Below are 12,625 nucleotides of genomic sequence, written 5' to 3' on the forward strand. Positions count from 1 at the left end.
GTACGTGCACAGCTAGGACAACTTCACAGATTTCTGTAATTTCTTTATACAGACAGTTTGCATGGGCTGAAGATGTGTTCTGTGCACTTTGGTAATAGCCTGGGGAGGTTGAAAGGATTTCTAAACTTGCAGAGTTATTTATTGGAAAGGAACCAGAGCTAGAAAAGCTAGAATTGAGGGTCTTTTCTCAGTAGGTGAATTATTTATTATGTCTAAGCTTAGCAGCTGTTTCTGAACGGCAAAGCAGGTTACTAAATTTAATATGGGTATTTAGTGCATCATGTCTCAAAGCTAGCTGGTCTTGCTTAGTTAAGCTATGGCCCATTTCTTGGTGTGTGAGCTGTAGTGTTTTGTTTTGGGTTCTTTTTTCCCTTTTTACTGTAGTATCTTCTGAATACATGGAGCTTAAAGAATGAGGTAGTTGATTAGGGAAACTGAAAGAAGGTGTTCATAACAGCTGTTAATGTTCTTAGTGGACAAACAAGTCATGTGCTGACTGCGGCTTTTTATGATTAAGATTAGGTTTTCTGATGACTGTATACTTCTGTGTTGACATTTTAATCTAAGACCTAATATGGAGGACCATTACAAAGTCAACCAGTACACTGAGTTCGTGCTTAGTTAATTCAAAGGTGAAGCCAAGGGCATGATAGCATGTGACATGTTTGTGTCTGCTGTTCACTCATTGGGGTGGACTTGGCACTAAGGCAGTAGGAGGGCCTTCCCTGCTATGAGAGACCCTTTTCTGTGGTTCCTGTCTTCCAACAAAAAAGATGACCCATTTTTTTTAGCGTGACACTTACAAGGTATAATGCCATCATGTTCTAGTTTGCAGGAAGAATGTGCTTTTCAGGCAAACCTTCTTGTGATCCCCAGACACCGTGCTTCTCATCCCAGGGTGGCCCTCGTGTGAATGCACTGGGATCCTTTCAGACATCTGCTTAGGTCAGAAGATGCACTGCAGGAGCACAGCCCATGTGGTGCAGCTGCTAAGGGCTGGGACCCTTCTAGAGTTAGTCCAGAATATGAAATACCCAAGATGCATGTAATGTGGACATGAGAACTCCATACTTTTTTGCTGCTTGGATACACCCCTGTTGCCCCAAACAACTTACTAATGTCAGCACAGTCATACAGTGTCACTTAGTGCAGCTCAAATCAGGAGATAGTATTTTCAATTTAAAACACCTTGCTTCAAACCCTGTTCTTATTTATTCAATTGCCATGTACAATAATAACTCTTAATTTTCTTCTCTACCTCTATTATTTTCAAAACTGAAGTTGTTCACTGTCTTCTTGGGTTATGTATTCTCTTAAGTACATGGTCTCGTGGTGTAATCTTTCAGTCACACAATTTTAACGAGTCTATAAAAATTGTACAAATAGACAAGTCTTTTTATCTCACTCCACTCTTTGCCTGTATTTTCTGTTACAAGATCTTAGGCTTTTCCATCATCTGTTTGCTTTCCCTGTGTTCATAGGTTTTTTTCCTTTTAAAAATGAGTGATAATACCATAAAAATGGATGACCATTTATATAGTAAGTATAGAGAGAGCTTTTCACAAAGCACTTGCATGAATTACTGGCTTATGCAGGTACATCATGCGATTTTGAAACTTCTTCCTTTTTTCCTTCATCAGTGTTGACAAAATATATCCATTCCTGTGTGCTAATGATTTTATCAGAGTGGCCAGGTTCCAAGGGAGCTATAAGTTTGAACTACCTTATGGAATAAGGAGAGCAGGTATGTATTTCCCACGTACCTTATTTTTAATCAGAAATACCTAAATGGTTTGTAAAGCCGCCTGATCTTTCCTGTGCACCGATGCCAGTCCTTTTGGGTGTCTCGCAGTGTCTTAATGGTTTCGTTCAGTCCCTCTGACCTGACACCTTCCTGTTTTTAACAAGTAAAACACTGTGTTGGGGTTGCCCCTCTTAGCAGAGAAGCTCCAAAAAGGTGTGAGTGAGGAAGAGTGGACCTTATTCAGCTTCCTTCTGTTTGTATGTTGGCTGGAGTGCTAAAGAAGCTCAGCTCTGCTTTGCTAGGGGAAATAACTGAGTCACTGTGATGGGCTTCAATCAGCACACCCAAACTGGTTGGAACCCAGAGTCCTACTGAGGCAGAAGTCCTCAGGTTTAGGCAGTTCCATCAGTGAAATTTTCCTTTTGCTGTCCTGGTTTTGATTGGAATAGAGTTCATTTTCTTCTTAGTAGGTGGTACAGTACTGTGTTTGGGATTCAGCATGGGAATAATGTTTACAACACATGGATGTTTTAATTGTTGCTAAGTAGTGCTTACTCTGAGTCAAGGACGTCTCAGTTTCCCATGCTCTGCCAGTGAGCAGGTGCACAAGAAGCCGAGGGGAGGATTGCCAGGACAATTGACCCAGCTGGAAAATGGCTATTCTGTGTCATATAACATGTCAATACTTTAACAGGAGGGGCTGGTTGCTGCCTGGGAACTGGCATCAATCAGTAGGTGGTGAGCAATTGTATTCTGCATCACTTGTTTTTCTTGGGTTTTCCCCTTTTTCTTTCCTTTTCCATACAGATGTTAGCTTTTTCTGATTCTCCTACCTTTCAAGTGGTGGAGACTCAGTGGCTGTGTGGCACTTAATTGCCATCTGGGGCTAAACCACGACACTGAGCTGGCTGCTCCTGCTGTGGAGGGGGCCACAGGGGGGAATTGATGACACTGCCTGGCTGCTGGACCTGTGGAAAGATTTGCTGGCACGTTTCTACTGCCCATGTTGGTCGGGCTAGAGTAAATAGGGCTGACACCCTAAGAGCCTTAGCCACCCTTTTGGAAAGGGTTGTAAACTCTCAAGTTTCAGAGTTCCTAACACTAACAGTGCACCTCCCTAATCTGGGCTTTGGACTTTTGATTTGCCCTCCATCAGTGGTAATAGGGATGGTGCATTTTCCTGCACTTTTGGGGTTACAGGGAGGAAAACTGCATTTGGGAATGAGTTGATTTCTCCTCTGAGGCAAATTAAGTGTCCAGCAGGAGCCTGTCCACCAGGGGTTGGCTGGGAAAGTGTCTCTGTCTAGCTTGGCCACATTGATTGATGTCTTCGCCAAAGACAGGTAATGCTGTTACTGTCCCTGGCTGTATGAATACTCTCGAGTCAGCTGAAGGTGGGTGGAAGAAAAACCAAAGTGAGTTAGGATGTTGGTCTTGCAAATTCTTCCAATTCTTATTTACTGTAACTAAGACTTTTTTTAATACAGATCTCATGCTATTTTGTATTTTGAGGCAGAAAAAACTCAGAGTGGAGCTGTGATAAACCTCAACTTCTTTGGCATCATTGGTTGATCTGTGGCGCTAAGTTCCAAGTGTTCTGACTTTGATGTTTTTATGCACAGTGTACTACTGTGCCTAAAAACATTGTGGTCAGGGTGGCATGCTTATTTTTGTATTGCAAATACCGAGTGTTATCATTAATCTTGTTTATATTTGCTTTTTAGAGCAGTTTTTTCGTTTAGCCCTTTCAAGACTGCAGAACTGTGGCCTTTCCAGTGAAGAAGACAGGTGAGATGGTTTATTTGCTACTGTTTCTCTTAGTTGCATTTTTAATATTTAGTACTTACCTGAAAAGAAATGGCTGTGGGGTTATCCTGAAATTGCTCAAATTAGTCAAGAAATGTAGTTAGAGCAGACTTACAGGGTTCAAGCAGTGTGTAGGTTTCAGTAGGCTTGGTTTTACACTTCCGTAGTACCAGCATGCAAGAAAAATTACTCTGTGAAAGAGCTTTAACTTAGAAATTTTCTTTTATAAGTGTTTTAGAAATACACAGCTGAATGCAGTCGCATCTTTTTGTAGTATCTTTTCATACTTAGATTCAATGTGACCTCCTCTTGCAAATTCAGTGTAAGATGGAGAATGTTTGGATTAAGCAGGTGCAAACCAATGTCTGCTTCTAAGCGGAACAAATCTTGGGCATACCCCTGTGCCTCTGATCTGCTGGCTGCCGTGCACCCTTGTTCCTACATACACTCAATTTCCTTTTCCTTGTGGATGAGGGAGACCTAGGAAGACAGGAAAGGCTGTCTGTCCTTTTGGAAGTAACAAGGGTGTGGCACAGAAGGGAGCATGCCTGAGATAACTTGCTTCCCATGGATTAGATAGATTAAATTAGATTAAATCTTTAATTAGATTAAATCTCTTGTTGGAAGCCATGTCTGCCAGGTGTTGTTTTGTTCTGGAGGGCCTTTGTGTTTGTGTGTCTTGCTTTCTGTTTGGCTTTTGTTGGGGTTTTTTGCAGGCAGGGTTGGCAAGTAGACTAAAGTCCTGTGTTTAGAAAGTGATAAAAATGACTGCTTAGATTTGCAGTGTAGCAAATGGTCTGACAGCCTCCCAGATGTGATGTTAATATACGCATTTCTTAATAGAGTTGAATGCAAATAATGCTGAGCTTGGCTGTACTTTTGTTTTTTTAATTACAGAAATCATAAAAGATTGCTGCTTGAAGCCAAATGTCAGGATCGCAGTTTAATTAAACTTGGGTGGAATATGTTCAAACCTAAGGATTTGTTTTAATACAGTTTTTATTTTTTTTTTTTCCCTGCTGTACTCCTACCTTTCTCTGTGTTTAGTCTGTTTCTAGGATGTTCAAGTTTACTCTTAAGAAAAGGAAGGAAAAAAGTGAAACTATTTTCTATCAGGAGTGTAATAACGGGGTAAATTTATACAGAATTGGCTGACAGAAGCTGCTCTTTTGTCTGGAGTTTGAAGGAGAGTGACAGATGTTATTTTAGAAATTCCCTGAAACTGTAAGTTTAGGACCTTAATTGTTTGCGCTCTAAAGCAGAGGTGCTTGTACCTTTTAAGTGGAAATGCTTGTCCTGTAGATGAAAAGTGAGGAAATTAGTATTCATCCTTTAAATGTAGATCCTCTGAGATGTAGATATGGTTAGTAGTTTTGGGAAGTATGCTTCATTTTATTAAAAGTAACATACTTCAGTGGTACTGAAGCAAAATGAGACCTATTACTATTTAATAGGCATTAATATAAACAAATCAAGCAGGCAATGACTTCATACAATATGTTCTTTCTAGATCCATCAGGTTTTCTGTACAGCACTCTTAGGGCATGAATCACTGTAGTCAGGAAGAGTTTTTATACATGTATTTCACTGAGATATAGTGGCTTTTTAAAAGTGAAACTCTTTAGGAATTAATCCTAACAACATTCTCCAGTAATACAGATTTATTAGGCCACTCTGTAATACTGTTGTCCAATTCAGCGTTCTTGGCAGAACACAAACCAGATTTCCCTATAAATTTTTTTTAAGGCAGACCAATATTAGACTAGATAAGCATGAGTCTGTGGTGCTTATGTAGCTGTATTTGTCTACAACTTAGGTAAATCTGTACCACCGAGTTGTTTTTTTTTTTTTTCCCAAACTAAGATCAAATTCTCATTTTGTAAAGATGTGGCTCTCCCAAAGAGTTTGGAAATGAACAGTATCACTGACTTCAGTTTGATTGTGACTTCAATTCCTTGCTGAGTGCTCTAAGGTCTCTGAGCTCAACAGTTCTTACAAACGCATTTACACAGACCTGAGTCAACAAAATGTGACCTCTGCATCCTCTTTTCATCAAATAACATCAAAGGAACTAATTTGCATTCCTCAAGTGACTATGGGGGTGTATTGAAGGATGGAGTCTGAGATCTTCTTTTCTTTTTCCACTGAAACAGTATTTCAGTGGAATGTGGAGGATGCAAACCTTCTGACCTTTAGAGGCTATATTTCCATTTAGCAGTGTTTTTCTTCTACAGACTAGGAAAATGTTTCTTTTTGCATTTCACCTTATAAACAAAATACATAAGCCAAGGCCTGGCCTTGAGATTGAGGCTTTTGTGCACAACCTGAATGGGGCACTGGTTTGAGTGACTTACTACCTGCAGACATTGAAGATCAGTTACCATGGTGTTTACATTGGCATCTGTTTATATTTTTAGTAGATCTCTGACATATAAAGGCAATCCGTTTGTCACTCAGACCTTTCCTGTAGCTGTTGGTAGAGCCAAGGTCTTAATATTTTTCACTGTCACAAATACTGTGCTACTGAACATCCAGACATTGCAATCTGTTATATTTTACTTGTAGCACAGCTGATGTAGTTTAAGGATATCTAAACTAATTTCTCTTCTTGTCAGTATATTGACTTGGAGAAAGGTTGAGTGTTTGGGGTTGTTCAGTTTGAAAACAAGAAAAGGAAATTTTAAAAAGTGAGGTTGTTAAAGTAACTGGGAGTAACAGTCTGCTGAAAATTTGTGTGTTGACTTGTGATCTGGTGTAAGTAAAGATCAGTTTATTTAACTTAAGAACTTTAAATGCAGTTCAGACTTGCTACATATTTTTTTATCTCTTTGTCATGTGTTCATTTTCTATGATACTATGCTCTGGTTTTGAACATAAACAGTTTCCCTCCCTGCTTATTGTTGTTAAGTGGGCTCAGTACTACTGTTTGTTTAAATTTGTTTGACTGTACTCGTGTACACTGCTTCAGGTATATTTGATCTGCTTGTTGACTTTGCCTATTTCAAAAGTTCAAATACTAATTTTAGATTTTTATTGGATATTTGATGGCAGCTGATAGCTTTGTTTTTGAGTATGCATGTTATGAAGGTAACTGTAATTCAAAAACTTAATCAAACTTCAAATTTCCCTCTGTTTTCTGTCCAAGTAGTACTAGTCAATTCTTAGTAATAAACAAAGTCTAGTCTGCATTCATCAGTAAGAAAAAAGCTTGAATTTTCCTTGAGAACAGCAGCACAACTTCTGTAGCTGAGCAAACCTCAGTTGCTCAGCTCTGAAGTCACATTTTATTTTGCCCTCCTTGCTATGAGTGTGTCCTGCTGCATCATGACTGCAGAAAGGGGAAAGCAGAGACCTCTTAATTGTATACCAGCGTGGAAGGCATTACTTCAATTGCTAGAGATTAACTTGCTGAACAAGTACTTTAAATCACCTCTTCCAAAAGTTGAAAGGTATGTAATAAAGAATTACTTTAAGTTAATCTACAAGGAACAGAAAAAGCAGTGCCTCCTCAAAGTAAATGCCAGGACACATGATACAACCATATGCTAATCTTGTGCTTTTTGCCCCTTTCCCTCACTCTCCCCTCATCACTTACCGATCACATTTTTCATCCAGTTTTCCCTTTTCCTTCCTTACTTTGAGCTCTAAGCTATAGCTGTAAGCAACAAGGTGTAATTCAGGAAAAGGGCAACTTCTGTATTCTTACTCTTGCTGTAAATGGTAAGAGGCATATGTTGATCAGCCTGCTTTCTTAAGATACTTTCAGACTAGATAGAAAAATAAAATGGAAAATGAATGGGCAAAAAGAGTAGAGAGGGATGGGGTGTAGAGGGAGTGAGTGCACTGCGGACAGGATGGTATAACAGGTTTTCACCCCTCTGATTTTCAAGATACCAGGTCACTTGAGTTACAGTACTAGCTGGAAGCCTTCTAATGAATGCTTGCCTTCTACTGAGCTGTTCAGGAAGCAGTAGAGAAAGGTATGCTAGCTTTTTTCATGCGCCCTGACCCTGAAAGCTGCTTTTAGAGCACTGGTTTCATGTGTCTGTGTGTGTGTATATATATGTGTGTGTGTGTATGCATATACACATATATATTTAAAGGCAACTATCTCTGCAGAGGTTGTTAATTCTGTAGGAAATTCAGGGAACTGTTTTGTACATTGAGATGTTGCTCAGTCTTGGCTGGAACCAGCTGTTTTGATTGATGTTGAATAATAACTCTCAGCTGAAAAAACAGGTTGGACTGTTTGTGGAGAAAAGTTAGTTAGCATGAAGCGCCATGCTGGGAATTCAATATAAGTTATAGTGGTTTTTGGGACACAGTTTTGGCGTCCTGAACCTAGAGCAGGAAGTGACATGGAGCCTTTTTCTTACTTGAAGAAAGAACTGAAGGAGTGGGGTGATTCATATTTTCTCATTGTTCCTGCTGCAACCAAATTGAATGGCTTTTGCTCTAAACAGAGAGGCATTTTTACAACAAAAAATGATGGGCTTATTTTGAAAGGAGTTTACAGTTTTACATGTTTGATTTAAACTTTCCCTAAAAAGGCAAAATATATTGAGTAAAAAAACAGCAAGCCTATTTGTGAGCTCCCTCCCCTTTTTTTTAGCACATTTTAGTAGCATTGAAACATGATGGTAAAAGCTAAATGTGCACTGAAAAAACCCGTGGTAACTTTGAAAATCTTACCCTTAAACTTTCATAAGTTTAACATCTCTGCAATACCTATTTTGCATGCTTTTTATCTCTGATTGTACTGTAAATTTGAAATTTCTCTTTTGATTTGATGTAGTATAAAATCTTATTTTTTAGCACATAGTATTTTATAGGCCTAGGAATGGTGTCTAATTTGAATCTGATCATATAAGAATGTAACCTTTAATCAAGGAATCCATTTTGTTACATTATGACGGCACACACAATCACTTGTGTAAACATGTTTTGATTTTGACTGCACCTTTTAAGTAGAGGGAGAAAAATCCACACCATATTCATTTGAAAAGCTGTCATGTGTCATTGGGCTGAGATTTTTCACATGTACAGTTCATAGACCTGTAAGGTGAACATAAATTTTGCTGCTTTAGTTTGTGTTGGAGGTGTGCAGTTGTATAATACTGCAGAAGCGCCTTAATATTGAGTTAGCTTTTCCAGACTGGGACAAGTTTGAAGGACTGTGGCAGATAATTTATCAAATGGCACCCATATCACGAACCGGTTAGGCGATCTTTAACAGCAGACCACTAGAAAAAGGAGATGTGTAAAAACAGCTTCACAAGAGAGAAGCCAATTATGGACTTTGTCAGTCTCTGAAATATGCCTTTTTGTTGTTTTTTTTTTTTTTTAAGCAACCATAGTACATCATATGGGATTGAATCTGCTTTGTAGGGGCCAAGGGCTGCAAAAGATAAAGGATTTTACTTAAGAAATAAGCCAGTAAACATGCAGAAGTATCATTAATAATATGAAGCCAGGGAAGTCACATATATTAAAATTTCTCTTTGTTCCACAGCATTCCCTGTCGACGGTGCGTTGTGGTTGGTAACGGAGGAGTACTTCGAAATAAGACATTAGGGGAGAAAATTGACTCGTATGATGTCATAATAAGGTAAATGCTATCTCCTTTTCATTTTGTCTGCACGGAGCAATGGGTAATTCTCCAAGGCCAGGTACTCTCTCTGCCCTTCTCTAGTTTGTGTGTTGGAGGCAAATCAGAAGACTTGCTTTCTGCTTGAGTGGTACACGGTCAGCAATTGTGTGACTGTATTGTAAACCACCTTGGCCATGTTCCCGTGTGTGCTTGATCCCTCTGAGTGTAGAGGGTGAGTGCACCTGATAATTGCTCCTTTGCTGTGTAATGTGATGCATAAATGCTGGGCTGCTAAACTTTTCTGTACCCAGTCACAGTGTCTGTCCTGCAGACTAATCACATGTGGCAGCCACTGCACAGTAGGAACACAGGTGGGGCAGTCACTGATGTCTCTGTGCCTCTGTCCTCTGCAGAATGAATAATGGCCCTGTGATAGGGTACGAAGAAGATGTTGGGAGAAGGACGACTTTCCGCCTTTCTTACCCAGAATCTATCTTCTCAGATCCCATCCACTACGACCCTAATACCACTGTTGTTCTCATCGTCTTCAAAACACGGGACTTGAAGTGGCTTTGGGAGATACTTGGTGGTCAGAAAATAGTGAGTTCAATTATTCATGTGCCTTGCTCATCTTGCCACACATTTCTTCTGTAAAATACACATTTGCTTTTAACTGTAGTCCTCCCAGCTGAGAGGGAGGCACTCAGTGCCATGGTTTAGTTGAGGTGTTAGGGCATAGGTTGAACTCAGTGATCTTTAAGGTCTCTTCTAATCTAATAATTCTGTGAATTCTGTGAGGAGCTCTGGATCTCCTTGTAGTCAGTTTATTTAATATCCCTCTTCCATAAATGCTTTGTCCTCTTTCTAATGCAGATATTTGAGCAGTTCCTCACCACTGAGCACTTTACCTCTGGGAAATGTATTTTTATCCTCTTCCTAGTGTTGTTTGATATTTTAACATGCATGCTCCAGCCATTTCCCAGATTATTTTACCCTGAGCACTTGCAGGAATTGCAGAGTAATGTTAAAAGTTACCTCTCTCAGGAGGTCTTAAGTCCAAAATCTTTTTGAGTCTTTGTCATTAAGGGCTAGGTTCAAAGTCATACTGGGTTCTCAGGGCACTGTCTGAGTAAATTTTGAATATTTCAAAGGATATTTCTACAGCTCCATTTCAGTGCTTCAGCACATTTGCAGGAGAAAATTTCTCCTTGTCCTTTCGCTGTGTGATTCTGAGAAGAGTGTGATCTCACTTCATTAACCCCCCTTCCAGATAGTTGAAGATGGGCTGAACAAACCCAGCCTGCTCACACCCTTTTTGTTTGCTGTGAGCTCTGGCCCCTTGGCTCTTGTAGTGACTTCTGCTGTTTGACACTCTCCTGCACAGAGAGCTAGCCCAACACAGCATTTGGGACTGCAGAAAGGGCACAGTGCAAAGTAGTTGAGAATAATAGCAACTTCTGTCTGCCTCTTGTCTATGCTCTTAGTAACATGGCCAGCACACAGTGAGCATTTATGGCTTCCAGGGCATATTGTTGGTACATGTTGTCTATCAGGAACCGTTCTGCAAAGCTGTTTTCTAGCCAGCTGGCTACAGCTGCAGCAGTCCGTTTCCTGTTGCAGGAGCAGGTGGTTTTGAACTTAGGGAGATTAAGCACTCTTCTTCTCCTTTAACCTCATGCTCTTGGAGTTTACACCGGTGAGAGTTGCTACAAAACTAAATTCAACTGTTTTCAGTTGTTAAAAATGTGTACTTGCCTGTCACAGAGTGCGAAGGGCTTTTGGAAGAAACCAGCTCTGAATATGATCTACAAATCAAGTCAAATCAGGATTCTTGATCCCAGCATCACCAGGAAAGCTGCTTATGAGTGGCTTCATTTCCCAACAAGGTTTCCTAAGAAGGAGGTACGCTTTTTCCTTTTGTCTCTTCTAGTTTTGTGCAACCGAATGTGTTCTTAGAGGCAATTTTATCTTTAGTACAGTAGACTATAATGTAGAAAACCCTTTCGGTTTGCATTAAAGTAGTTTGCTATTTAGATGGTGGTTTAAGATGGGAAAATGGAACACAGAAAGAGTGGCTAGCTCTGTGTGCCAAAAGTACCTTTTTATGTGTTCTGTCATTGGTATGAAATGAAGCTGCTTTCCAGACAGAGAAAATGCCTTTACTGGGGAAGACAGGCAGTTAATGCAGCATGACAGATCCAAAGAGCTTCTAGAAATAGTAGGGAGTCTGGATATGAATTTTGGGTGTTTTTCTTAAAAAAAAACCCAAGGCACACAAAAATAGAGACAAAAAACCCCAAACAAACAAAAAATAAAAAAATGAAACCTCTACCAAAAACCAAAACACCAAAAATAACCCCACACCAAACAAACCCTCCCCTCCAAACCCCAGCAAACTGGTATTTCTGACACTCTGCAATTTCATACTCCTGGGACTGGGGAGGGACTAAGGAACTCAGAAGATATTCCAGCCCTGTGCTAATGATGAATGTCTGACAGCATGGTTGTACTTACTGATTTGATTCCAAGCATTGTAATGATCTAACCAGCAATTTGGACATAAAAATACATTTTAATTGTCAGTTCTTGATGGAAAAATGTTTTTGATGAAAGGTAAAGCTTCAAGCTGGGAACCTCCCTTGTGCAGTCAGGATCAACCATGTGCTGTTTTGCACAGAGACAGTTACCTGGGATCACATCCCCACTTCACCAACACCACCCAAGTGACGCATGTGGAAATGTCAGCAGGCTGTCATCACTGTGGGGTATCTGCCACAAATTTTTTTCTGGTTTACTCTTTCTAATACCAAGTGGGTGGCAGGGGGGTAGGTTCTGTACCTCTTTCTAAAATTTCTTTCTGTTTTCTGAGCCTGATAGTGGTTTTTTTCTCCCTTACTAACTCTCAGACTGGAATAGCCATATTGGTATGTGCTTGCTTGGGCCTCTGGCATTTCAGGTTTTCAGCCAAGGGTGGCAAGAAAGCAGCATAGTAATTGGATGCCTGACTAATCTCCTAAATGGCCACAGAACACGCATGGCCTCCATGGGTCCAGAAGTCCCTCCTGACTCTTCTGGGGCTCCCCTCTCAGTGGGAGTGGACATAAAAAGCAGTGCTGTCACTGAGTCAGAGAGATGTGCGTGGTGTCAGCTGGTACAGAGGCACAGACCCCTTTGCTCTTCTCCTGCCTTTGAGTGCCCCTGCTCAGAGCTAAAGTCCCCTTCTGTGACCTCCATACTTATTGGATGCCAGGGGTTTTGCAGTTCCTCACCCCTGTACAGCAATGATCAGTCTCAAGCATGCTCTTCCTCACTTTTCCTCCCATCTCCGAGGTGGGCTGTGACTGGGAGATAACAGGAGCCTGCACATCTGCAGTGGCCCTGGCGCAGCTTGGTTAAGCTGCAGTCACACCACAGGCTCCATGGGCAGGAGGTCTCACACCGGGGCCCTCTGTACCATTGCTTGTCCCTGGGAAGGGCTGGTGCTG

The 12,625-nt window shown here is 40.6% G+C and overlaps 1 protein-coding gene across 8 annotated transcripts in view; it reads left to right on the forward strand.

Annotated features, from left to right (window-relative positions):
- ST3GAL6 (ST3 beta-galactoside alpha-2,3-sialyltransferase 6) overlaps window positions 1–12,625 on the forward strand; it is a 43,144-nt gene that overhangs the window by 22,117 nt on the left and 8,402 nt on the right. For 7 of the 8 annotated variants that reach the window (XM_084201369.1, XM_084201370.1, XM_084201373.1 and 4 more), the window contains 5 exons: window positions 1,641–1,744; window positions 3,469–3,532; window positions 9,063–9,158; window positions 9,554–9,740; window positions 10,905–11,042. In XM_084201369.1, the coding sequence (XP_084057495.1) occupies window positions 1,641–1,744; window positions 3,469–3,532; window positions 9,063–9,158; window positions 9,554–9,740; window positions 10,905–11,042 (589 nt within the window). Of the gene's footprint in view, window positions 1–1,640; window positions 1,745–3,468; window positions 3,533–9,062; window positions 9,159–9,553; window positions 9,741–10,904; window positions 11,043–11,753; window positions 11,894–12,625 lie in introns of those variants that run through there. The other variant, XM_084201375.1, reaches the window with a different exon arrangement.

The sequence above is a fragment of the Fringilla coelebs genome, assembly GCF_963513975.1.
Source record: "Fringilla coelebs genome assembly, chromosome: 2".
In the NCBI taxonomy this organism is placed as follows: domain Eukaryota; kingdom Metazoa; phylum Chordata; class Aves; order Passeriformes; family Fringillidae; genus Fringilla; species Fringilla coelebs.